Genomic DNA, 24,300 nt, shown 5'->3' with positions numbered 1-24,300 from the left:
AAATAGAAAACTTGTCCTTGCAAGATCTGTAATAATTTACTAATTATTATTTTTATAATAATTACGTATTATTACTATTGTTGTTGTTGTTGTTACAACTACTATTATTATTTTTTTACTGAAAGTAGACACCCAGACCAGAAAAATCCTTTCCTTTTGCACAACAGTCTACAGATAGGACACCTACTCAAGAAACAGGAGAAGTGAGTTCCTGCCCACTGAAGTTACAAGAGCATTGAGGTCCTTCTTGGACCAATATTCCAAACCTTCTCTTAGCGAGAATTTCAGAAGTCAGCATCAAACTTTCTCATGTGAAAGCTTAAGAGACTTCTCAAATTTTTCATTTAAAAAACTCTAGAAAAATTTTGCTTGAGAAATTAATGTTATGTAAAATCAACAAAAATGACCCTGGAAAGCTAATGAAAATCAGGTATTAAATATTGAATTCACTTGTGAGAAAAATTAGTTAACATCTTCTGAGTTACTATTGCTGCAAAAGATCCATACATTAATGAACAAGATATACAGGGAAGCAAACATACATACATGAGTTTTTCTTTCACAGTTTCAAGTTCATCAAATTCTTTTTTTTTTTCCTTTATGATCTGAGCACTTTTCTCAAGTACACCCTGATCCCCTGTTTCAATGACATCATCACTTGGCTTTAGCTGATCCCAGCGTGCTTTAAATTTTTCCAGGTCTTGAAGATATATATTAATACGTGAAATCACATTTCCTTTCATCATTTCAATCTGTAAAGCAAGAGGTAAAATTATACTCCTTCAATGGTTTGTATCTACAACAATGATCAAAACCAAAGTACCGACTTCAAAACTTGGTTACTACAATGTGATTAAAAATCAAACTCAAGAAACTTGTTGTACGATACCCCAAGAAATAGTCCAACTCTGTTCTCCTGGTTTTGTGGATTTTTTTTAAAGGGGCAGTATTTTTTTAATCATGCTGGTATTTGAGACCTATTTATTCATCTATGCTATCTGTCTAGCTTGCATCTTATAGAGCACAGAAAAATTGCTGTATTTGTATGGCATATGGATATCCTCAGTAGAACTTCAAATGAGTTCAGCAATTTGCCTATGGACTGTAATTACAGGACTGTGCATAATTTAACAAAATTATGTGAAAAGAAAAAAAAACAGTTTCAGTACTAAAAGCATGATAAAGTAACGAAAATGCTATCTTTTAAGTGTTATCCTGTTGCCTTCAGTTAACCCTTGCATTTATTAAGTCATTTCTGTTACACGGATGTTGTTTTGAGACAAAAATACAACATTGCAACATTCATTTCAGCATCAATTCAACAGAAGTTTCACATCGTTGCTGCTTAAGAGTTTAATTATTCTTCCTTTGAAACCTCTACTACAATTCAGTAACACTGGTTTTAACACTGAATTGAGAATATTTATGGATTTAATCTAAGAAAAAAAGTATTTTTCCAGACTTATTCAAAATAATTTTAATATTTTCAGGTAAAACGTTAATCTTTCATTGTTACCTGTTCTGCAATCATAAGCTGGTGGCTTTCCATCATTAATTCAAATTTATCCCATGTAGCTCTTAGGTTACTGATAGTGTTCAAACCTGCACCAGCCACAGTTCGCAGAAGTTTGTTTTTATCTTCAGCCTCTTGAAACAGGACAAAAATCTAAAATCAGAAAGATTAAAAATAAATGTGCATATAAAAATTCAGCAAATCCTGTTTATCTAAACTATGAGCAGATACATATGAATCACCAACTATGTATGCATGGATAATACAGTTGCTTTAATACTGCTTATAGAATAACATTAAAACATTGGAAAAAATAGCATCTGATTTATTTAGAGAAATTCTAAATCTTGATCCTGACATGAGATATAAAGAAGTGAATGACAACTATGAAACACGTAAGTTTCCTTTTACATTGCAGCTCTGCTGTTCTGAAGATGGCTGAACACCTGCCTGGCTATGGGACATGGTGAATGAACTCTTTGTGTTGCTTTGATTTTGCACTACTTTTGCTTTACCTATTTAACTGTCTTTATCTCAAACCACGACACACAGCTAGGCAGAGATTTTCCATGCCATATAATATTGCCCTTTTTCTTCCTTCCTTCCTTCCTTCCTTCCCTCCTTCCTTTTTTTTTCTCTTATACTCATATAAAAGAGCACTGTTTTTTGTAACCTGATAAAGCAGAAAAAAAATTAATCTTTTTTTTTCCCACACATTAAGAGCCAACAAAATTTGAAAGAGAAACCAAACCAACTCTTTTAAACTAAGTCAGAAGAATCATCGGAGATAAACACATACAGTTATTCACGTTCACCAAAATGTCTGTTATGTATGTTTTCCTTTAAAAATTAAGAGATAAGAGGCACTAATGTTAATAAGCAATTCTCTTCAACATCCAAAAACTCTCCCAGAGTTCCTACAAAATCTAAATAAATAATTATACCCAGCAGCTGACTTCATCACTGGGACTTGATTCAGTTCCTCACAAATACATGTTTCGGGCCATCTGAGATGTTCTAGGGCACTTGCATGGCCTCCAGTTGCAACTACAGAAAGGTAGAACTGCACTTTTGGGCAACTGGACAAGACTTCAGCTGAGTATATTAACAGCACACACACTGCAGACACCTGCACATACACATCTAAATTCAAATGCACTCATTTAGAACTGAATCCTTCAAAGTGTAAATATTGTTCGGTTGGGAAGAGTTATTATGGGTTTTGCAGAATTTCACAATTTTGTAGAACCAGAGCTCTCTAAGGGCATCAGTAAGGGTATGGATGAAGGAAAATCAAATCATATATTCCAACTGAATTTCCAAAAAGCTTTTAACACAAACCCTCACCTAAGGCATTTAAGGAAAACTGATAACCTTGACAAAAGAACAAAGGGCCTTGCACAGATAATTAATTGGGTAAAAGACAGAGAAGGAGCATTAGGAGGAAACAGCAAGTTCCTGCAATAGAAAAAGGTCACCCGCAGAATTCTGTAAGTACCTGTGTTGGACTGCTCAAGGTGTTTTATAAAAGGAAGGTGTTGGAAAAGGAGACCAACATGTGAGACCAACCTGCCATTCCAGGCGTTAAAAATACTTCACCAGTGAAGTACTGCAGAATGAACTTAAATAGGGGCTCATGATACCGGTGACAAACAAAACTCAAAAAGATAGCCATGAAGTGACATAAACGTGAAAAAATAAATTTTACATGTTCAAGTTGAGTTCTAAGCTAACAACTGAACTTCAGGCTTGATATCTTGGGGTTATGACAGCTAGTTTTAAAAAAATTGCAGCTTAATCTAAGCAGTAGGAAGCAAATCAAATGTTAGGAGTCACAGGGGTCAAAAAAAATAATAAAAGAGGTAATATTTCTATTTCATCATATAAATCCATGGTTTATTCATATCTTAAAAACTGAAAAAATTCTGTTGTTCTGACAGAAAAGTGAAACAGAAACAAAAGACTTACCAAAAGGCAACAAGGATGATCAAAGTTATGTGTGGGTTTATGCATAAGAAAAGCTTAGGTAAACTAACACTCTTCAGTCTAGAAGAGAGATGGCTGATACCAGACACGAAAAGAAGAATACAATCAATACAATCGTGTACCATGAAAAAGTCAATATCTCTTCCAATATAAGACACAAATGGTATGAAGTTAACAAACGGCAGATGAAAAAAGATATAAAAGAAAGGGTCCTTCATGTAATGGGTAATTGATCTACATTTTACTAGAGTATATTTAGGATGCCAAACATGTATTTGCACTCAAGAGAAGATGAGGTGAGGCTGTCAAAAAGAAATCACTGAGTGTTACTGTATGTTTAGGAACAGCATAAAACCCAAAAAGCTTCTGGTTGCAGGTTAGAAGGAAATATATCAAATACTCTGTCCCAATTTTATATTTTCCATAGGTAAGTAATCTACTGCTGGACACAAATTACTGTGCTACATGGACTATTGCCTTGACCCTGCCTGGCACTGCATGGTCTGTACTAGTTATTATTAAATGTAAGTTTTGATACTACAAAGTAATTACATTTCTTATAGCTATTGTTCTAGATATGATAAACCAGTATCTTACCCCTTCTTTTTGTTCACGTAGGCTTGAATATTTTAAATTGTCTTCTGCTATTTCCTCTACAGTCTGGGGCCTAATCACTAATGTTTCCATGGCATCGGTGAGAAATGAAGAAACATCACATAGGTGAGCTACATAATGATGGAAAACAAAGTTACCATGGAGAAAATATTTGTAGTTTTAAATATCCAAGTCAGACAAATGCAACATTGTCATAAGTATGCAAAGTATTTGCTTCAAAAATTGCAGACTCCAATCTTACATACTACCTCAACAAAAATTGCACATTTGTATGTACACATAGCTTTTTAAATGTAAACCACTGCACCCAATGCATGATTTAGGCCATAAGTATCAGAGTCCCTTATGAACATTAAACATAAATACATAAGGTATTTGTTTATACACTTTTAAACGCTGTATAGGTCTTTTTTGGGGTATACAGAAAGAAACAGATGTTAAAATTGCTTTTGGGTTCTTTGGGGGTTTGTTGGGGTTTTTTGGTTTTGGTTAGGTTCTTTTAAAGAAGGCAAATAACTAAAGCCACCTTGGTTTACATAGTGAAAAGACTCGCAAACAAATGCCTGATTAAGCTATAATGTTCAATTTTCTGCCAAGGTAGATCTTTTTTGGTACTGAGAAAGGAACTGTACAGTTTCAGGGAATCTTCCAGGAAAAATTCACCTTTCAGGCTATGGAAGTCATTCACTTTCTCCACAACCCCTGTTCTGTATTTCCTGTGATGATTGTTAGCTTTAGAGCACAAAGTACTATTATTTCTCATCATCTACACATTGCATTTTGTCCTACTCTTCAAGACATAGACAGACGATACAAAATTAGGGAAATATTTTACATTCTTTAATACTCTGTGTTTTGACAGTCTAAGTGACAAGTAACTCTATGGAATAAGTCTAGATTATTAAAGACTCTTCATGAAGCATTTCAATTTGTAAAAGAAAAATCTAATGTTTTTAATTGCAACATTTTATGATGCCTCCTCAAACACCTAAGTAATTTTCTTCCCTCAAACATCAAATAAATTTTTCACTCTGAAATAACAAAGAAATATTCCTTCAGATAAAATAAACAAGCAAAATAACGTTCATATGTATTCTCTTACATCTGGAAGAGATGTGGCCAAAGCAAGTGAACAGGAAAGACACATATGGGCATCAAAGGGTCTTAGATTAGCCTTGTAGTGAAAAGGTAATGTTGAGGAGCAAACAGTAGTAACAGATTACTTTTTCTGCACTGTGATTTCTGCAGCTCACTATGTCTGAGAGTAAATATTTCTTTAAAGGAGTATTTACATTTACACAAATGTCCCCAAGTACAACTGAAACAAAATCAAAAATACTATCCATTGAAGTTATTTACCTTGAATAGATTTCCTCAAAGAAATGACTAGAACATCATACAACTTCTGGATGAAATCATCAATTACAGTTTTGACAGGGTTGCAATTGACAGTTATACAATCTATCCTGACGGTGCTTCAAGAAAAAAAGACAGCAAATATTCAGTAGCATACTTAAATGTCAGTGTGTCTAAGACCTATGCACATCTATAGCTTACCCTCATTTTTTGCCTAATAAAAATTTGCCTCATAATTCTACAACTAAAAGTCATAGCTTATTGGGAAAATTACTCAGCATTGAAATATTTACACCATTTTTATGGGAACTGAGGTCCAATGCTCTGCTTCTCTAAATAGTTAGAAATGGCTTGATTTTATATAACCAGTACAAAAAAAATTCAAAAAGGCTATTACCATGCTCAAAAGAAAAATACTTTCATTATTTGTACATTTATATCTTTAAATCTCAAATTTTCATTAGAGTTTACTAGCCCTGCCTTCAGTAGTCCTAAGAACAGAAAAGCCATAGTGAGTCATTTCAAGGCCCCATATTTAATATCTCACAGTGACCACAAGCAGATGCCTAAAGAACATTAAGAAAAAGTCTGCCTTATTTTATACCTTCCAGAGTATCCTCCCTCACACCAATATTTTCATAGCATTTTTAGCAACATGTTGCTTCTGGCTATAAGACATATCAGCCTGTCCAGACTGACCAGAATTACTACTCAGAATATCACTTAGCCAACAAGTTCTACCAGTCCATTCTCCAGAATGAAATGTCACCTCTTTTTCCTTGTTCTGAAAACAATTTCTTCCAGTTTCACTTAAGAACTCTAACAGTAATTCCATGGGAATATATGTAAGAATAAAAGCCTACACTAGTATGTTTTAAACTGTAAATTATAAGAGGTAATCAAATGTTTCAATAAAGGAATTATTTCATGTATAAACATCTACTGTGCCTGGTGCTAACTGCCATATATATATCTCATGTACAGGTTTAAGCTAAAAGATTTTTAAAAATATCACCCTTTGTAATATTTAAGAATCAGCCCTGAATTTTGATGGAGTTTCCCATCATAATCAAACAAAATAATTAAAAGTTTTCAGAGAAGGCTGAACAGATAAAAGACAGTGTCTAAAAATAAAATGGAAAAATGAAAATCTAAACATTCAAAAAGTACATCAATATTTTAAAAACTGCAGAAGTTCTATCTATATCTTCACATAAAGAAAAAATCTCTACTATTACCTTTAAAGTATCTGATAGAATACATTGTTCAAACAAAAGAATAGAGTTACACTATACCTTGGAAGACGTTCTGCTTCCTTCCCTCTCACTTTCAATGCCTTGAAGTTCTTTTCCCAGTCCTGCTTGCTAGAAAGATGCGTCTTCACCAAAGATTCCATATCTACTTGGCCAATTACGATCCATTCCTTTCCAACATTATTTTTCATTTCATGGAAAAGAAATATTTTCCAGACTAAATAATATTAAAATACTTTAATAATGTTTTCAAACAACATTCTCTTTAACCTTTGTGCTCCTTCAATTATCTAGAGATTCTCTTCATGCAAAAATCAGGAAGTACAAAATGGTTTTACATATTCACACATTTAAGGATAATCAAAACATTAGGACTGAAAAGACAGCTATAATACAGAGGTTTCAATGGGAACTGTACATATATTTCAACTCAGGTATATGCTTAAGTGGCCGACTAACATGGATGGACTTATTAAGCTTTTGTTTATATGTCTTGCAGAAAAGGACAATAATGCACACGTCAATGCTCAGTTATTTCTAGGGTGTCCAAAGCATAAACAAATACAAATCTAAGATTAAAAAAGTATGAGTCAGTCCAATACTGAAAATACCTCGAATTGATTAGAAACGTCTGTCAGCCTTCTGAACAAATCCTCTGCTTTACTGAAAGCAGTCAGAAATCCATTTGCATTTCTTTCAGTCATAACAGTGAATATAGACTCATCATCTGCTTCGCTTACTCCCCTAAACTGATTTGGAATAGAGATGAATCTCTTCATTTCTCTATAATATCTAGCTTGTACTTCTTCAAAAGGAGGTCTGAATTGCAACCGGCCTTGTCTAAGAAGTGAAACAGATCATAGAAAAATTAATATTTTAATGTAACCTGAGCCTGAATACTTTATTATAAGGCAAAAAAAAAATCTTACTTGAATGTTAGATCGATATTTATCTCTGGTAAATTCTCATTGATTGCTTCTAAGCCCATTTGATACTGATGCTCCAGAGCTTTGTAAAGTTGATGATTCCAGTGTTGTCTCCAAGCTTTCATATCATTCGATTTGAAACCCTAAAATTTAACAAAGTTTACTTTTTATTTTATTTTATTTTATTTCTCCAACCATAATTATAAGCTGAAACTGCACAATGAGCTGAAACAGTACAATGTCTGAAGACTAGGACCTCAGTAAAGTTTACTGAAGCATCACACTACTGAAACAGACTTCCCAGGCAAGTGGTCATGGCACCAAGCCTGTCAGAGTTTAAGGACCATCTGGACAACATAATTAAGTCATATGGTTTAGTTTTAGGTAGTCCTGTGAGGAGCAGAGGGTTGGACTCAGTGGTCCTTGTGGGACCTTTCTAACTCAAAACATTTTTCGGTAATGTGACCAGTTTGAACATTAAGAAGATCTAGAGTTACTGCATTTATTTCAAATTAATATAGGAATAACAAAAAAAAATCAAACAAATCAAAATTCTCTATGGCAGTTCAGCATAAGAACTTCACTGAGGTTTACTATAAGATTCTTCAAGGTTACTCTAAAATACACAGGACTCAACTAGAAATAAGATAAAGAGCTGTCTGAATGAGAGATTTAAACCTGTATCACACCTTTTATTTTCTCATAACATGTAAGCTACCTTTTACACAGTATTTAAAAAAATTCTTGTGTGTTTACATAGACCAGTGTTAACTACTAAGTTAGCAAAGATTTTATGTCAAAGAATTCAGATCTTCATTGGAATCTGCTACACTGCACTGTAAGAAAGTATATAGCTCTATCTATCAAGTCTGTAAATGGTCTCTTACAAGTCGTCCAAGGATTTTCAAAAGGAGAATACAAGCTACAGAAAAAATTAGAAGCTTCTTCCAGCTTAACAGGTTCTCTTGTTTAACTGAATAGAGATGTAGACAGGGCTTTCGAGGCAGTCAAGGGCTGCTGCAGAAAGCTATACAGTAAAGGCCTGCCCTACAGTTCAAGGCTGCCCAAGGAACTCTTACAACAGAAAGATTCCAGAGATTAAGAAAATCTGAAATTGTCTAGATTAAGCCTTAAGACAATTATAAATAGGGTTTAAGAAATATGTAAAATCTTGATGACAATAGGACTAAGACTATACCATCTTGTAATTTTTGGATGGTGAAAAAGATACATTTGGCTAGGTTTTATAACTTCTAGTCAAAAATTTTTAAAAAGTGACTTATACAGTTTTGTTAATTTTCCATCTAAAAATATTCTGTAATACCAAAACAATTTTCAAATAGATCCTAAGGCAAATGCAGATTACTTTCATAATATATACTGACTTTAGGATAAAAATCTGCAAATTAAACTTCAAAAGAAATTACAAGCTAAAAGCTGAATCAATGTATTTATTTATTTTTCTCATTATCTTGAAAAAATGAAAACAAAATTATAAGTAAAATACTGTAGAGATACTGCATTTATTTGACTGGCAAACACCAACTAAAGTAATCTGGGTTTGCATCAGAAAGGCTAAGAACAACACATCCATCTAAGAATATAGTTCTTTGATTGTTGAAGGTTATAGGAAAAATTAAACTAACTGGACTGATACCTCAAAATAGATTAGGTTATATAATATCACCTACTTACTTTAATAATATGACATTCTTAAACAAAATCTTTATCATCTTACTCAATGATCTTAGTCTTTTGCGACCCAAATGATTCTATGATTCTACTCTAAAAGTTGATAGTTGATAAGGAAACAAATATAAGCGTACCTTTTTCATTATTTCAGGCAGAAATGCATTTTAATTCTAAATTTTATACATTTGTTCTATTATATTTGGGGATCACTCACATCTGTACCAATTTCTTTGTTTTACCTTGCATTAATGCCTCGGATACAATTGATCTACATTATCTAAGGTTTTCCCATTTCTTCATCTAACATGTCATTGACCAAAAGTTCTCCCATGACTAGTGTGAGATCAAAAAGATTATCTTTCTCCTCCTCATCTGAGATTTTACCTCACACCTGGCATTAACTAGTACACAGTCGGTTTTCCTGAGCGAGCTAGTAACTCCTTAATCAAAGTTAATTCAATCATGCCACGTTTGAGTCTTAAATTTTGATTACTGTTGAAAAGTCAAATGTTCACAGTTTGCAGTATGGTAATGAACCCCTGCCTGTGACTCGAGGCTGGCAAAACCAGTTCTGAGCTCCTGGAGTCCATCTTTCCAACGCTGTTGCTGCCGAAGTAGATCAATATTCATAAGCGATATAACCTGTTAAAAAATTTTAAGAAATAATAAACATACTCATCACCATGTAAATGAAAGAAAGGGTAAGGTAAGCTATGAGACACAATTTCAATTTCATATGGAAAATGTACCTTTTCAATGAAGTTTGTGTGCCACTTCCTTAGTATTCTATTTTCAGTGAAAAGCCGTTCAGCAGCAGCTTGGAGTTTTTGGATATAAGCTTCCAGTTCTCTGGGATTATCCCATGTTATTTGAGCTTTTCCTCCAGGACCAGATTTTGAATGCTTTAACAACATACAAACTTTGTAAGATTTATTGTCAAATATAATCTACCATCTAGCATACAGGAAGTAATAAAACAAGAAAGTAAAAAATGGAGGACCTTCCTTTCCCTAACTGCATTAGAGACAAAATAATCTGGCAAATCACAGACATGTAGGCATAGCATTATAGCTATATCAATGAACTGGGGAAGGATTAATGATAGACTCTTAACAGAGTTCGAAATAAATTAACTTATGTTAAGACTTCTGCCCCACAAACATAAGCAGACAGCTCAAGATGAGAGGAAACCTTAAACTTCTCTCTTTCTTTTTGTTCTGCACAGAACAAAACCAAAAATATGACACTAACAACTGCTAATCAATTTCTCCTGCTCATTAAATAATCATTAAATATTTGGAGAGTTTCATTTCTCTGGGCTTTTTATCAAATTCTGGTGATTTTATGCATTTTGCCAAGTTTACAGTAGAAAATCAGAAGACAGAACTTCACATCTGAAGTTCCAGAGTTAGATCTATTCTTAAAATATGCAGGGCAGAAATCACATTAAATAGGAGATTATGTTGTGGTTTTGAACACCTGTGCACCATCGCTATCTTAGGGTTTGCACACTAAAAGAATCAGTGGCATAATCTATATCAGTTCAAGCAAAACTTAAGAGATAGTTTGGGAACTTTTACCAGGACACTTTTGAACCTACAGTTTGGTTTGCAGTCTCCACCATTTTTATGAACTAATCCCAACCCCGAGCATCCCTTCTACTCCCAGCCCCACTCTTATAAACTGTCTTGCAAAATGTTTCTCAGGAGTGAGTTTCCACTTGTTCCTGTAATGCTTGCTCTGGTGGCACCATTCTCCAATACAGAGTTTATGTGCATGTTATAATTCATGAGCCATTCTCACGTTATAAGAGCATTAGAACTGGCTGGAGTGCTTGAAAATGATCAAAACCAGTAAACTGAAAATCACTATAGACATGCTTCTCCAGGCATAAAATAGAGATATGCTGTTAAAAAAATGTGGGTTGCAGTAGTGTTTATATTGTCCCTTCAAAGTAGAAAAATTAAAATAAATTAAGTCCTCCAAATTGACCCAAATTCCTTAGAAGAACCTAAGGATAGTGAACTTCCTAGTAATTAAAAAAAAAAAAAATGAAACACTATTCTCAGAGCAACTATATTATTTCTGAATACTAACTCACTATAACAAACTGCATGTATAAGTCAATAATCAGATAGATCCACAGATTCTTTGTTCTTAGCCTAAAACAGAAACTAGCTGGCTGCTTCTAACCTGCTCATAACACAAATTAGAGATATTCAAGAGAATTACAAAATCCAGAGAGATTTAATAACAGACAAAACAGCGAAACAATTCCTAATACTAGTTTATCTCCAGAATAAAGCATATGCCAATCTTACTCAAACAAACCAAAATAGTATTATTTAGAACAGCTAAAACTGGAGTTATGTTACCAACTATTAAGGAATTGACTATACTATAGTTCAGGTGCAATTGAAACACTAAAAATAATTCCTGAGAGAGCATATTACACTAATAATATTCAAGTTGAAAGGGAGTAAGCAGTTGTTTAAATGACAATATATATTAAAAAAAGGCCCACTGATTTCAATAAACACTAATTAAACAGGTGGTGTTGCTTGGATGGGAAGGCTGCTGTTAAAAAGTCCAGCAATAAACTCAGAAAAAAACAGCACATAATATCAACAGATACAATTGAAATTAAAAATACAAAGGGAGGAGAATTATTTCACCTTAATTATCTGTTCAAATGCTAGAGCCGACTGTAACATCATTGGCTTCTGACTCTTAATCATTTGTTGATCAATAGAATTATAAAAATGTGCCACCTGTAAAAATGGAGAGATTAAATTTACAAGAACAGGTAAAATATTTATATGCAAATAATTGTAACCCAGAACATTCCTGAAAATATTGCCCAGTCAATCCCATTAAGAAATGAGAACTAACTACACTAGTAAAATATTTACAAATATATATATATAATGCTAATGTGGTCCCATCTTCTTCTAGTAATGAATTCTAATTGAAAAAAGGCTGTTTCTTACACATCTGAGGTGATTATGCTTCAGTCTAAGTGAAAGAAGTTCAGTCTCTGATTTGTTAAAAGTGGATTAGTTCCATAATTTTATGCAAATGTTGGCATTTGAAATGGCAAACAGTGCCATTTCAGAGACCTTCAAGTATCCATCACATCTGCCAGGATATGACACAAGACCTAAAAATGTCTGTTTACTTCCAGATGGACGGCTGGAGTAAGAGGTATACCCTACAGCTTGCTTTAGGTGTCCACAAATAGACATGTAGTGCCTTTTGACAAAACTAAGGTTTCCACTTGGACACCTGTCAGTGATTCAAATGTGTGGGTATCTGGTAGGTCTTATGTCATCTCTGCCTTAGCTGTCTGGGTATCTCAGCTATGTGAGATACTTCATGTGAATAAAAATTTTTGCAGCATTGAATGCGATCAGAAAAATACACCACTCCTCCCAAAAACCCCACATGTATTTCCATTAAAATACTTACTAATATATTTTCAGTTAAAAACTAGCAATGGTGAGGATAAGTTGTTTCATTTTATGGCATTTTCCTTCAGTCACAATAATCAAAAACTGAGACTAAAATCAGGTGATCAATTAATTACTTGTCTAATTTTTGTATATTCATGCAGTAACTTAATAAAGCTTTAATACTATATTTCAAAAGAAGATACATTCTGAAATCGTAAAACATTTTTTTATTTTTGTTTTCTTTTATGGACTTAGCTAATTTGTTCAAGAAATCACAAAGACAGAAAAGACAGCAGTCTAGAAAATTCTACTAACTAAAGCTGGGAAGTCAGAACAGGAAGTTATCATTAATTTAATCTTATACCTGTTTAAGGATGATTGCCTGCTTGCAGAACTTTTGTGCAGTGTTTGCAAGATGCTGTATTTTAGCTGGTATAGCAAATCCAAGTGCTGATAGCTGACGTACTTCTCTTAGGAGAGTCACCAAACGATCTGAATAAAGTATGTTCAGTGTTCCAGAAATGTGATCCAACTCCATCACAGGGCTATTAGCTTGGATACTTAACCAAAATAAAAAAGATTACAGAATGTAATTTGATATTTATCCATTCTTAGATGCATTTTACCATAATAAACTATTCTAAAAAGCTTGATGTCATTCTTTTATGTTTTTCTAACTTATCAACATTTTACTTTACTCAGAAAGTTTACCAGTAACCTTTCTTTTAATTCAAAGCCAATGAAGACAATACGAAATTAACCATGCCTATTGGTTTTGCTTACAAAGTGTTTCTATCTTTGACAACAGTTATCATGTAACTCACAGCTAGACAGTATTTCTCAAATACACTGTTTCCATCATAATTTCTCAAGCAGGCACTTTACAGGCCCCAGTCTTTAGCGCTGCAAAGGGAGAAAAGTAATCTGAGGGAATCAGTCCAAGAACCAGGACTTGGATCAGTAGAGCACTTTGGTATATGCAAACAAATGCTAATAAGAACATCATCCTATCTCCAGACTTTACTTAATTTTTTTTTCCACTTTAGTAATGCTTCTACCACCATCTTTCAAGGTTTCTTTCATAAAAACTTCAGCGTTACTCATTTTTTTGTTTTTTTTCCTCATCTTTTTTCTAGTTTCCATATCCATTGTATTCCCCTTTGCAGTGGAGCTACCTCTTTTCTTGTCCTTTTAGTTAATCTCACAACATCTTTTAAAATCTCATGGTAACAAAATTTTATGGTACTAATAAAATTCTATGGCTGCATTATATTGGAGTTCATATATGATTATATTGGAGTGCTGAATCTGGTTATTTGATGTATTTGAGCATTTTTCATAAAATAAAAGTTTTCACATAAGTATACTTATGCTCTGAAACTGTGGACAAAGTCTTTCCAAAGGAAGTTTGCAACACTCAGAGATTCACACAGAGGCCATGTGGCCAATGAACTAAAACAAAAATTGTTAAAATATATTTTAATATCTCATAAAGAAATGTCATTATTTTGGGGAACACAACTCAGGAAGTTTAAATAGATTTGCTTAGCCTTCTTTCATCTGCCTTATTTAGACTACAGAATTTCTTGTGAATAACAATTAATTTGTTACTCTACATGTGTCATCTGTATATCACAGTTATTCTCTAGTCTCATCTGGTTTCTATACACAATCACTATATGGATTACAATGGATAACAAGTAATAACAACAAGCAAACCAAACGTCTTTCATTCCAGGTGCTAATAGAAACTGCAGGATTTGTTATTAATATTGTCCTTTTTACATCACCTTACCAACCAAGACTGTCAGGATGATGAAATTGTCATAAATTCTTCTCTCTTGTTTCTCCATTCATTCTCAATTCTGTACCTTTTTTTAATCTCCTTTGTCAAGTTCTAATGAATTACACCACACTACAGATTTCATATTTAATAAACATGATTTATTTAATAAACATTATTTAAACAAGAATGTATTTACCAAAGTCCTGACTTGGGATTTGATAATTCTGACTGGATATTCCTAGACCAGTCATCAAATTGTTCTTGTTCATATACTTTTAACTGTTCCAGAAAAGAATCTGCACTTCGATGAAAAGTTTGAAATCCAGGTAAGTCAGACAGAAGAGCCTCTGCCAGCTTGATAGCATCATCCACCTTAAACACAATCATAAAGAAAAGAAGCTTAACTTCCCACTATTTGATCAGAAAAGAAAAACCACCACAATAAAATCAGCATTACAAGACATCCAAGTATGATTAAAAAACTGATTAAAATTGAAAAAAAGAAGTGAATCCCAAATTGTGTCCCAGATGTTCGAATTCTCATTACAGTAAATTGAGTCTGAATAAGTTGTCCGCCACAGGTGTCCACCACTATTAAGATACTCCAGAGTATCCCACCTGGTCTTCAGTTAATATTCCGTAAAGGTACAGATCTCCCATGAGTCTTCCGTTGTATCTATAAGGTCCATGACAGTACTCAAAGGTATTTGAAATGGAATTTCACATCTATGTGTGGACAAATTAATCAAAACCCTAGTCAATATAATCAGTGGAGATTTGAGAGCAACTTAAAAATTTAGCACAACCTAAAGCAGACATAAAAGTGATACAGGTCAGCTGAACTAAGTCTTTGGTAGACTAAGCAGAAGAAACAAACCTGAGCTGCTGATGTTCTCTCTATAAGAGACATAATAAAGTAGTAACACCTTTAATACCTCCACCCCTTGTCATGTTCAGCTGACATGTGCCCTGAAGATTTCTGCAAATCACAGGTGAATGATAACTATTAATCCAGTACTATTAGCCCAATTTTTTATTTTGGAATAAGTAAGTTCTGCTCTCATTAAAATCTATAGTTATTGTAGATGGTACTTCCATTCACAAAAAGCATTTTGCTTTTCACTGGTCAATGCTTTCCAAAAAATATTCAAAGTTTATATAAATATAAATATATATAAATATTCCAACTAAAGTGTAAATACAAACTAACAAAACCAACATAAATTGATCAAATATGTTTTAAACACAATTTGTTGTAAGAGAACACATTTAATTTTACTGTAAAGTAAAACTTTTACTGTCCATGTAGTAAATTCCCTGGCAGGCACAAACTCAAAATGTACTACCAAGAAATCCCTTCGATCTCAAGAGGACACTACACAGGTTGGTAACAACAAGTGAGAGTTATGATGTCAGAATCTGGCTATCTATGAATCCTAAATACAATTTAAAAATGCAAACTGGAGCGTAAAATTTAACAAAAACTCCTCCTCTCTGAGTTTTTGTTTTGTTTTGGGGGTGTTTCGGGATTTTTTTGTTTTTAAAAAAAAAATTAAGTCATAAAAGTAGGGAGCTCAGTTTATTATAAAAAGACTGTCTTCTGGGTCTGTTAATAAAATTCAACTTAGTAAGCAGCACCACTGATAAGGAATCTTGATTATGCAACTCTTGGGAAGCTCACAGTTTTTATGTGTGGAAATCCCCACAAAAATGTCAAACACCATGTCTTACATTCTATGATAATATTGTCTCTAAAGAGTAGTGGAATCTGTTACCTTCAGTTCCAGCTGCCGTACCCATACAATATTATTGACTACTTCAGAAAGGTTCTTGCCTGACAGTGGTCCAGAAACATCACCAGGAACACCACAGCATCGAGTTTCAAAGTCTGTCTGATAGTCTAACACAAGCAAAAGATACATTAGTCCAGAAATGTAACAGAAAAACCTTAGATCATCATTGTAGTTATAAAAATATACTAGTTATACTGACATAATTACAGAATAAAGGATTCTAGTATTTGCAAAAAAAAAAAAAAGGCAATTAAATACCTTTGATATAACCTTGAAGTCCTGCCAGTAATGTTTCCCTTTCAAAAAGCAATTCTTTGCTTATATTTGGATGCTTTATCAGTTCCTTATGTTTCTGAAATATTTGAAGAAGCTGAAATATGAAATTTTAAAGAAGTTATCGCTTTCTACTGAAAAAAAAATGAACATGTTCTGACACTTCTGATTACTGCTGTTTATAAGTAGTGTTGTCTCTAGTTCTAACCATTTATTTCTGTGCTCTAAACTCACTACTTAAGAATTCAACAACTTGATCTTCAGGAGAATTTTCAGATTACAAAAATACCCATACCTGCTGAGGACTGTCCTGAATTTCTGAAATAAATTTCTTCAATTTCTTTGCTATTTTTTGTTCTGCTGGTGCAATAATTCTTTCATACTGAGCAACGGCTGCTTTCCATAATGGCTAGAGATAATGAGTTCATGTTAGTTTAGGTCTACCCGTATATACCATAGAAAGACACAGAAAGAATGTGAATAAATTAAAAAATAAAAATTAAGCATTATACCTCTGTGTAAGGATTGTAATGTACAGGATTTAGGCCAGTAAAGGGTTCAAACGCTTGAGCAAGATGTAAAGAATTTTGTTCTCCAGTTGGCAAAAAGAATGTAAGTTTTTCATGCAGTGTTCTAACAGTTAGCACCTATAGGGGAAAAAAAGTATTTGATATATCCAAGGTATTTTTACATAAAACTCACATTTAGAAGTACCTATCTCTCTCCTTTTTACAAGACACTTTTGAAAGGCTCAGGTAAACACAGATTATGGAATGCTATCTGACTCTGCAAAGATTATAAAAGTGTTTAACTCTCTTTTTTAACTTGAAACAATACTGTTTAATTCTGTGTCTAATGAAACTGATGTCTATAACTGAAATCTCTACCTCATCAAGACGTTTGCCAAGTTTGGTTAGCAATTCAGGGGAATATTTCTCATTTTTCCATGGATGTAGAGTATAACATTGCCACAGTTGTCCAGTTAGGTATTCACAAGCTGACACCCACTGCTCACAAATCAAGATGCCAGCCTTTATATTTTCTTTAACACTGTGAAAAGCATCCTCCCAGAAATTCAAAGCTGCTAATTTTCTCTGAACGTATCTACCTAGTGAGCCACCTAGAAGACAAAAACGTATACAAAAGCAAGATGTTATGTTTAAAATAATTCCTACACCACATTCCAATTACACTTTTTAAAAACTAGTGTAATGTCTTGATTTCAAACCACAAAGTGCACCAATAACTGATTATTTTGTTTTAGCTTCAGTAGATCTCTTGAATATCTCTGAGTTAAACAGAGGTTGCTCCAATATCAGAAGCCGATGGATTTGGATTCTGAACCCCACACACAAGCACCTGTCCTTATCAGCAGTAATGGCAGTATCTGACTTCCCCCTGCAATCCTTGCCCTCATGCACACAGACATCTGGTAGCAGGGGACAAACTCACTATTACCTGTCCCCAAACATGGGACGGTCATTGAGACTAAATCAACCTTTAAATGGGGGTTTATATAAATAAATTTTCTCCTCTGAGAGAAAGACAGGGAGTCCAACAGAAGTATGACAAATCTACTTCACCGGTAGAAATGTATCCATCTTCTTATTATCTATCATCTTCCCAAGCATGTTTGAAGGCATGTACCAGAACTGGTTGAATTATTGTATACTAGAAAGAAATAATATTCATGGATCATAATTACAGGAAGTAAGCACCTTAATGCTGTGGGCTATTACTGGTGCCTTTACAAGGAAGAAGGTTTTTGCTCAAGGAATCATTCTACTTTTTCTCAACTGTTCATTCAACAAAGACTGCATAAAGGTTTACCTATTACATCCAAGAGATTATGCATGCGTGACTGTGGATAAGGATCATGTTCTGTTTGTCTCCACACACTATCAACAGTATCCTTGGTAGTCTCCACCAAATCCACAGCTTCAAATAATGATAGAGCATCCAAGTTGTAATAATCCTAGAAGAAAAATGCCCTTAGTATGTTTACTTTGCAAGTAGTATTGTAGAAATATTTATAAGTTTCTGAAGCTGGCAAGTGGTATAGTTTCCTGGAGTTTACTGCATAAGAGAATATGTCATAATCCTCTCAAAAAACAAGCATTTGTGTAAGTTTATTCATGTGAAGAACTCATTGATATCTGAAGCACTGTTGAAGAACGCGCCTGATGGGTGCTAAAATTTTTGCATGATAGCACTATTATTGTCCTTTTTATAACCTTATGAGTCAATCTCTAGTTCAAAAACTGTAGAATATTGTTGTATTTCTACAGCAGCTCTTAGTACTCAATGGTCAAATCTGTTCCCAATTAAATGTTGGCATTCCCACGCACCATTGTCACTAGAAACTACATGAATTTCATTTAAAGTAAAGTTTTGCCTAAGAAAAAATAACTAAATGGTTATATACTTATATATTTGAAAAGAATGTACATATACTGACATATACTTCACAGAAATAATGTTTTTTACTAAGTCTAGAAATATATCACAAAATAAAACATACTTTTGCAATGTCCTCAAATAGGTCTTTAAAATATGAAGCTCTCTCTTTACTACACCATTTACTTCCATGACGAGCACATTCTATCCAGAACTGAAATTCATCTGTTGGTGTAAGTATAGCTGCAAATAACAACAGAAAATATTTACATATTAAATAAATTGATTGTTATAAAATATTTTCAGTCAGAACATACTTTCTATAGCAGGCTTTTACTATGTGGTTATGTAAATATTTTTCAACTTCTGATTCTGACTAGATACAGTATAAAGGTCAACCCTGGTCTCTTGGTATGACCATCACTAATTCCACCTACTAACCACAGCCTGCTATACTTCACATTATGCAGTCACTAGGAAGTCTAAAAATTCAACTTGTGAGTAAATTATTTATTCCTAATTTAAAAATTAATTATAAAGGATATTACTGTAAAACAAACCTCGCACATCATCTTCACTGAATTTTGTTCCTGTGTAATTAGGATCTGATCTTCTGAGAGCAGTACTCAAGCCAGCTTCAAGTTCACTTAAAAGTTTCTGGAGTTTGGGATCAAATGTTTTACTCCATCTCTCATCCTGTAATGAAGATTTCAAAAATTGTGACTCACATGATAAAGTAATTACTATTTTCCTCCCGTTAACCTTAAAATCAACAAAAAAAATCAGATTAAGTAACCGACCACAAGGTGGGAAAATGTAATAGTTTTTTTTAATTATCTTCATTTAACAATTCAGAATAATACTATTAAAAAACCATTCTCACCACAAAATCAAGTCAGTTGTTGGCTTTCTAAAGGCACTCTGAAAATGTGTTTGAAATCATTTGATAGATAATTCTCTAAAATTAAATAAATTTGGACTACTATAGCATAATCTGGAAACTGCTAGAATCAAATATGGAAAGTAACTGTGTTTTTCTAACATTATTTTATTAACATTATCACGTACAATAAATTAAAGATATTTAAGTGCTGAAACTCCGCTTATTCAGCTTATGAAATACAGTCATGGCCATGGTTTTTGACAAAAATCTGCAAATATTTTTCAATAGAACAGAAGAAAAAGCCTCTGAAAATTAAAAAAAAAAAAAACCCTATGAAAAATACAGGTGTAAAAATTAATCTAAAGTCTAGTGTACCTATCTGCCACTTATTAAAGAATCATAGTATGCATGACACAGATCTATGCATTTCATACAAACTCCAAGAGTATCTAAAACAAGAAAAGGACGTAAGGCTGGCATTACTGTTGGAAAGGAGGTAAAGAGCTATTTTCTTCATTAACCACCACTGCATAGTGTATTCCACACTTCCAGTCAGATATATGTATGACCAGAATCCTCCTCTTATTCTTACTGATAGGAGGTAAAGTACTTTCTTTAACTTTCACCTTTGCTTAATCTCTTAAAATATTTTGGTTTTAAAACATAAAATATTTACTTCAAAATCAGTAAACATCCTATGGAATTTCACTGTCTCAGTATAAATCCACAGAACATTTAAACTGGTATATTTCTCACCTTCAGTAACAGTGGTGCAAAAACTTGACGTACAGCTTGATAAAGGGTGTTAATTGGTGAATTTAGCATAGATGACACAAGAACATTACTATGAAGATTATCTTCTGTAATTACATCGGGTCTCAGCTTAAAGAACACCAACACATTATTCTCTGAATCAGTAGCCTCAATCTGTAATAATCAAGAAGACAGGATTTATTTAGAAAACTGTCAGTGACTGCATATTATAACATTATAACTCCACCTGATAATATTCTGCTAGTGTCTGAGTTGCACAGAAAATGAAAAATTTTATTATACTCATTTCTGAACCCATAGGAACCTGACTTCCAGCATCAAACACATAAAGCCTCTTTTAGCATATAATGGCCAGTCTTCGCGAGCGAAGATCCGGGGAAGGTCTTTACACCTTCCAGCCTGCGCATTGGATTTTTTAGGTGAGACACAGTGTGCGCGGAACTGAGCCCACCCTTTAATCCTAAGGTTCATCTGCCGGGGCCAAGCGAGCTTGGACGGTGGCAGTGAGGTCCTTAGGACGTAGATGGGTTGCCTTTAAGGGCTAACGAGCCCCACCTGCCCGGGAGTGGCCCTGACCGGGAATCGAACCCGGGTCTCAGCGGTGATAGCGCGGTGCCTTTACCACTAGACCACCAGGGGCTCCATAGCATATAATGTCTGTAAATACCATATTTTCTTACTCTATTTTGAAAACTCCCCACTTTCTGTAGACAAAACAGAAACTCTGTCTTGTGCCTAGAGAAAAATATATATATTTTTAAATTGCATTTTTATGCGACATACCTTTGGGAATATTTTTTTAAATATTCTAACTATCTGTATTGTTCTCCTGAGTTTGTAAATATGAAACTCTATTGCAATTCATAGATTTCTCCAGGATAGAGAAAGGCATGCTCCTTCATCAGTCATCAGTCATGACTCATGTTCCCTTCACAGCCCAATTTATGGTTAAAGTTCCAAAACCTGCCATAATCAACTACTGAAACTATTTGTGGCTGAGGAGAATTCATAAAAGAGGAAAATATTAGTAAATATTTGATAAATCAATAGCAAGAAGATATACAAAGATATACAAGCTGAAATCCCAAATTCTGCACAATTATAAACATCTGTGCACTTTTTTCTGTTAAAAGAAATGGAGGGATAGGAAGAACAGCTTTCAGTTTTACTGAACAGTATTAGTTTTGACTTTCTTATCAGCTCTTTAGCCCAACACCTACAGACATCTTCACTGAGATAACAGGTATACAGCGTAGCACTGATATGTATCTGACCTCCCACAGCTGTTGAAAGCTGCTTTGTATTTTAGACAGTGCCTCAGCAGCAAGCTCCCAAAATTGGTACACATAAATGTTCACTTGCCTGAATACAGAATGCACTAGTCTTAACCAAAGAGGCATGTAAGTTACTGGTCCACAATTCCCACGTTAAGGACACATTACACTCATCTGCAGAAAAGATCTGTCACTGACATAAGGGACACCACGTCCCTCCTCTCACAGGAGAACAACAGGACACATGTCAAGACCCACACTTTGCCAGTACACTCTGTGCAGCAGGCACTACACCATGGCCTGATTATATAGTGACATTGAGTGCACATCACACCCCATGGTATCACTTGTTTGAGTCACTTGCTGAACAGAAACACTCAAGGCAGGACATTTCACACAATGAACCTAAGATTTGCTCACAGATGGACACATCAGTTTGAAAAATGCATGCTTTAGACAAACACCTACCTTGGGACTTCTCAAATATCAGTCAACATGCCCATATATTGGGTCACATTCCCTGCAGGGACATTGGCCATGCAATCCTTATGTGCACCCGTGACCAGGAAGAAATTATACATCAGACTCCACCTGGCATTTGCAGTAAGGTAACATGCCATCCTCCAGGCTCCATCACATTCACACAGCGACAACGCACTAAAACTGCATTAGCATGGGCACAATCGACTAACAAACGTTATCACCAGCTGACCATATGGTCTTCACAGACTCTTGGGCCAGAGTTCTGGTTTTAGCTGGGATAGAGTTAATTTTCTTCTTAGTATCTGGGACAGTGCTGCATTTTGGGTTTAGAATAATGTTAATAACATACTGATATGTTGGTTGTTGCTGAGCAACAATTATCTGAAGTCAAGGAATTTTTAGTCCCTCGTGCACTGCCAGTGAGGAGGTGCACAGGAAGCTGGGAGGAAGTATGGTCAGGACAGCTGAACAGCACTGACCAGAGGGATATTCCATACCACAGAGTGTCATGCTTAGTATATAGACTGGGGGGGGATTGGCCGGGAGGCACCCATCACTGCTGGGGAAACGGGCTGGACATTGCTAAGTGGGTGTTCAACAAATATATTTTTGTATCACTTATTCCACTTGGGCTCTCTCGCTCCTTTTCATTACAATTATTAACACTATTACTAGTGTTATATTAGTAGTTGGTTATTATTGTATTGTTGTTATTATATTTTACTTCGTTGTTCTTATCTCAACCCCCAAAAGAGGGGTGGGGGGCAGTAGGGAGATGTCTCCCAAATCTTATACCAGTCTTTACGGCCACTAACTAAGCCTGGGCTGACTGCGGGCATCCCCACTCGCAAGCCGGGATGCGGCGAACACGCGGGACCGGGCGGTGCCGGACACTTCGGTACCTTGTTGGAGGCGCTGAGCTGCCCGCCCGAGTGCTGTACCACGAGCAGGAATTCATTGCCGTCGTCGAGGAAGCTGCTCAGCTCCGGACGGGAGTGGAGCCCCGCCGCCAGGGCAGCACAGCCCGCCGGATCCAGCCCGAAGTAGTTCGCAGCCGTGGCTGAGATAAAGCGCTTCCTCGTGTCTCCCTCCCCGGCCATGCTTGCCGGACGCACGCCGTCAGGCAGGATCAAGGTGGAGGCGGATCCAGAACCCCGCGGGAGCACATGGAGGGGCTGGCGAGAGAAGAGCCGGCGGAGCACAGCAGCAGAGCCCGGAGCGTGCCGCGTCCCCGAAAGCCGTCGCTATGGTGACCGAAGATGGCGGCCAAGGCGCGCAGGCGGGGTCGGGCCGGGTGGCGCCCAGCAAGGGCCGCTGCCCACGGAGGGGAGGGAGAAAGGGAGGGAGAGAGGGAGGGAGAGAAGGAGGAAGGGAGGGATGGAGGTGGCGGTGACGCGCTCAGCGGACACAGTGGGCGGGGAGGGGCGGAGGCGCGGAAGGCACCGCGCTCGTCCCGCCGCGGCAAGAGTAGTTCGCAGGTACTGCCGGGCTTTCCCCTAGGTTCACCTAATCATCTCTCCTGTCATCAGCTGCGTCACGGTGTCACGGCCGCCGCAGTACCTGGGGTGTTTCTCCCCGCCCTCCACCCCTTCCCGCTCCGCTAGGGATCCGTGCCGCAGCGTGCGAGTGTTCAGACCCCACCGGGAGCCCAGGCTCGTGTGCCCGTGGTTTCCTGGGTCAGCGCGGGCGTAGCGATCCGCGCCCTGATCCGCGCTCCCAGCCGCTTCTCCGGGGGTTGCCCAGGCAAGAGAGGCTCTCCCCTTCCCCAGCAGCTGTCCTTGGGCTCGGCCGCTGCCCGCACCTCTCGGAGGCGGCTGCCGCAGCCCCACGCCCGTCCCCAGCGC

At 35.8% G+C, this 24,300-nt stretch overlaps 1 protein-coding gene across 2 annotated transcripts in view; it reads right to left on the bottom strand.

Moving 5' to 3' along the window:
• DYNC2H1 (dynein cytoplasmic 2 heavy chain 1) overlaps positions 1–23,715 on the bottom strand; it is a 156,205-nt gene extending 132,490 nt beyond the window's left edge. For both annotated transcript variants that reach the window (XM_050333050.1, XM_050333051.1), the window contains exons 1-22: positions 23,359–23,715; positions 20,682–20,852; positions 19,603–19,738; positions 19,167–19,285; positions 18,476–18,620; positions 17,533–17,765; positions 17,158–17,292; positions 16,941–17,054; positions 16,631–16,742; positions 16,355–16,479; positions 14,776–14,951; positions 13,158–13,353; positions 12,017–12,112; positions 10,091–10,243; positions 9,885–9,983; positions 7,653–7,792; positions 7,335–7,563; positions 6,766–6,893; positions 5,474–5,589; positions 4,097–4,224; positions 1,517–1,666; positions 547–752 (exon numbers count right to left, since the gene is read on the bottom strand). In XM_050333050.1, coding sequence (XP_050189007.1) covers positions 547–752; positions 1,517–1,666; positions 4,097–4,224; positions 5,474–5,589; positions 6,766–6,893; positions 7,335–7,563; positions 7,653–7,792; positions 9,885–9,983; positions 10,091–10,243; positions 12,017–12,112; positions 13,158–13,353; positions 14,776–14,951; positions 16,355–16,479; positions 16,631–16,742; positions 16,941–17,054; positions 17,158–17,292; positions 17,533–17,765; positions 18,476–18,620; positions 19,167–19,285; positions 19,603–19,738; positions 20,682–20,852; positions 23,359–23,556 — 3,305 coding nt within the window. In that variant the 5' untranslated portion in view covers positions 23,557–23,715. The remainder of the gene's footprint in view (positions 1–546; positions 753–1,516; positions 1,667–4,096; positions 4,225–5,473; positions 5,590–6,765; positions 6,894–7,334; positions 7,564–7,652; positions 7,793–9,884; positions 9,984–10,090; positions 10,244–12,016; positions 12,113–13,157; positions 13,354–14,775; positions 14,952–16,354; positions 16,480–16,630; positions 16,743–16,940; positions 17,055–17,157; positions 17,293–17,532; positions 17,766–18,475; positions 18,621–19,166; positions 19,286–19,602; positions 19,739–20,681; positions 20,853–23,358) is intronic.
• Between the last annotated feature and the right edge of the window lie 585 nt (positions 23,716–24,300).

Source organism: Myiozetetes cayanensis, unplaced genomic scaffold (assembly GCF_022539395.1).
Source record: "Myiozetetes cayanensis isolate MyiCay16 unplaced genomic scaffold, myiCay2020 scf5-8, whole genome shotgun sequence".
NCBI lineage: Eukaryota > Metazoa > Chordata > Aves > Passeriformes > Tyrannidae > Myiozetetes > Myiozetetes cayanensis.
This window is presented reverse-complemented; position numbering and strand designations above follow the sequence as displayed.